The following is a 2,448-nucleotide window of genomic DNA, read 5'->3' on the forward strand; positions in this document are numbered from 1 at the left end:
GGCCTTCTCCTCACTGCAGGGAGGGGACAGACCAATTTGTTGGCAGCCCGTGTCTCTTGAGACATCCCAACTTGGGCTAACAGGGTTGTCTGTTCACTCGCCTGTACAGTGATGAGGCTTCATGCGCTGCCATTGGTACAAGTTTGGCAAAGATGTCAGGGCCCGTAACAGCAGGGTCTGTGGGGTTCACCGGCAAAGGCTTCACCAAGGGGGCACCTGGGAGGGAGAGGGAGAGAGTCCTGGAGACCAGGCCCACCCAACCTTAACTGCCTCCGTTGTGCGACATCTTCGCCCCCTACCCCATCCCAGGCTCCCCTCAGCTTCAGACCTTTCACAGGCTGAAGGGTGTCCAGCGCTGGGACGGCCTCGTGGTAGATGAAATCATTGTCCTTCTTGGCAGAATTGTACCTGGCATGGGAGGGGGGCAGTCTTGAGTGGTCAGCAGGGACCTAGGACCTCGCCCCTGCCATGTGGGCCCCTGCTCTCTGGCCCTGGTGGCTTCCTCCCAACGATGCAGGCAAAGAACCAGAGCCCCTCAAGGCCCAGAGACTCACTTTCCCCCAATGACGTCCATTGCGAAGCGCAGTGCGTCCTGCACGGTGTCGGGCTGGCCCTGTGCAGGGAGCGGAGCTCAGTACACCCACGGCCGGTGCCAGAACCCCCTTGGCCCGGCCAGGCTCTCCCCCATCATTACCTTGGCCAGCTTGATGGCTTCGTTGAGCTTGTCCAGGGCACTCTGGAAGTACGCAACCTGCAGGGGCCAGCAGAGCCTGGTCCAGCCTTCTGGTGGACCCTGCTCCTCCTGCCTCCCCGACCCAGCCTGTCTGACCAGCAGGTAGCCCAGAGGAGACAGGAGGCTGAGCGGCTGCCAACGCCAGCCAGCCAACAGCACCAAGATTAGTGTCTGCTTGCGGCTCTGCCCACAGTGCCCACCTCCAGGCAGCCACTCAGGGGAACCACCGCGCCTGTCCCCTGGGGTGGCAGAGACCGAGGGGTGAAGGACAGAGGGGACCACTCCCCACCGGGGATCCAACGGGGCTGGAACAGCCTGAGCACCCTCCTGACCCCAGCTCGCTCACCTGCTCCCCGAACTTCTGCTGCTCCTCCGCCTGCTTCCCCATGTGCAGCTGGACGGAAGACACAGCCCTGCTTACTGAGGGGGACACCCCAGCGCCGCCCCACCCCACCCCCACGCCCGCGGCGCCCTCACGTGGGCCACAGCTGCGAAGTAGTAGATCTTCATCTGGACCAGCTTCTTCCAGTCCTTCTGGATCCGGCCCAGCAGCGAGGCAGTGTCGGGGTTCTCCAACGCGCGGCAGGCCTCTTTGTAGTAATCCACCACCTGGGGGCCAGGATGGGCTCCAAGTTGGGGACTGGGAGGAGGCCAGGTCCGGCCCCAGTCCCTAGAGGGCCACAGTCCCCTGGGCCTACCTGTGCACTGATGCGCGCCACCAGGAAGCTCTTCCTGTTGTCCAGCATGGACTTCTCCAGGAGGCACTCCTGCGCCTGGCCCTGGAACGGTGGGTGCAGAGGCCCTCCTTCCTCACCGGGACAGACCGTGCACACCCCTCTCTGCCCAGCCTCCCCTCCAAGCAGCTCCTGACCCACCTGGGGCTCAGAGGGTCGCAGCCCAGGCCCCGGCTTGTCCCTCCCTGACCTGTGCGCCACCGTCCAGCCCTAGCGAGGGCGGCTCCTCACCAGCATGAGGTTGACGTTGAGAGTGAGGATCTGCCGGCTCATGTCCACGCTGTAGGCCTGGGGGAAGTGCTCCCTCAGATAGGAGAAGGCGCCGGCCGCACACTGGAAGTGGGTGCAGGAGACCTTCATGCCCTGGGGGGAGGGGCTGTCAGAAGTGGAGCCGCTCCAGGGGATGGGGTTCACTCTGGAGCTGACAGCATGCCACCCTGCTTCCTCACCTCCTCAGACACCCGCTTGTCCATGGCCCCCAGCATGGAGTGCAGTGCCCCTAGGGAGGCAAGGAACATGGGTCAGGGCTCAGCTGTGGCTCCTGCCCACGTTGGCGCCCAGGGTGAGGCGCGGGGTGGGCGGGGACCCAGTGGATCTGGGGGACGGAGCTCCAGCTCTGCGCCAGGCAGGGACCAGGGGAGAGAAGGGGCCCTCACAGGACTCTGCTCCCCAGGCTGAGGCTGCACCAGCAGGGGTGATGGCTAGGCCAGCCTTGGGCTCCTCCAGCCAGAAGCAAACCTGAGCCACCATGGGGTGGGGGGCGAGATGGGGTGTCCAGACAAAGAGGAGAGGCCAGCTCTGTGCCTGGAGCACAGCAGCAACTCCAAGAGCAGGCAGCCTAGCAGAGCTTCCCACCAGGGGGCTCCCTGCGGCCCAGGAGGCGGGCAGAGCTGACGGAGGCAGGACAGGGTCAGGATTCAGGTGTCTTCTGCTGAGAGGGGCAGGGCCGGGAGCGAGGGGGCCCCAGGGAAGGGGAGAGGC

The 2,448-nt window shown here is 65.0% G+C and overlaps 1 protein-coding gene across 1 annotated transcript in view; it reads right to left on the reverse strand.

Moving 5' to 3' along the window:
• PTPN23 (protein tyrosine phosphatase, non-receptor type 23) overlaps nucleotides 1–2,448 on the reverse strand; it is a 23,149-nt gene that overhangs the window by 5,555 nt on the left and 15,146 nt on the right. Inside the window, 10 exon segments of the mRNA XM_010862499.1 lie at nucleotides 82–216; nucleotides 329–408; nucleotides 555–613; nucleotides 695–751; nucleotides 1,080–1,127; nucleotides 1,211–1,342; nucleotides 1,432–1,512; nucleotides 1,699–1,830; nucleotides 1,917–1,987; nucleotides 2,323–2,357. Of these exon segments, the coding sequence (XP_010860801.1) occupies nucleotides 82–216; nucleotides 329–408; nucleotides 555–613; nucleotides 695–751; nucleotides 1,080–1,127; nucleotides 1,211–1,342; nucleotides 1,432–1,512; nucleotides 1,699–1,830; nucleotides 1,917–1,987; nucleotides 2,323–2,357 (830 nt within the window).

The sequence above is a fragment of the Bison bison genome, unplaced genomic scaffold (assembly GCF_000754665.1).
Source record: "Bison bison bison isolate TAMUID 2011002044 unplaced genomic scaffold, Bison_UMD1.0 scf7180017864482, whole genome shotgun sequence".
Classification (NCBI taxonomy): domain Eukaryota; kingdom Metazoa; phylum Chordata; class Mammalia; order Artiodactyla; family Bovidae; genus Bison; species Bison bison.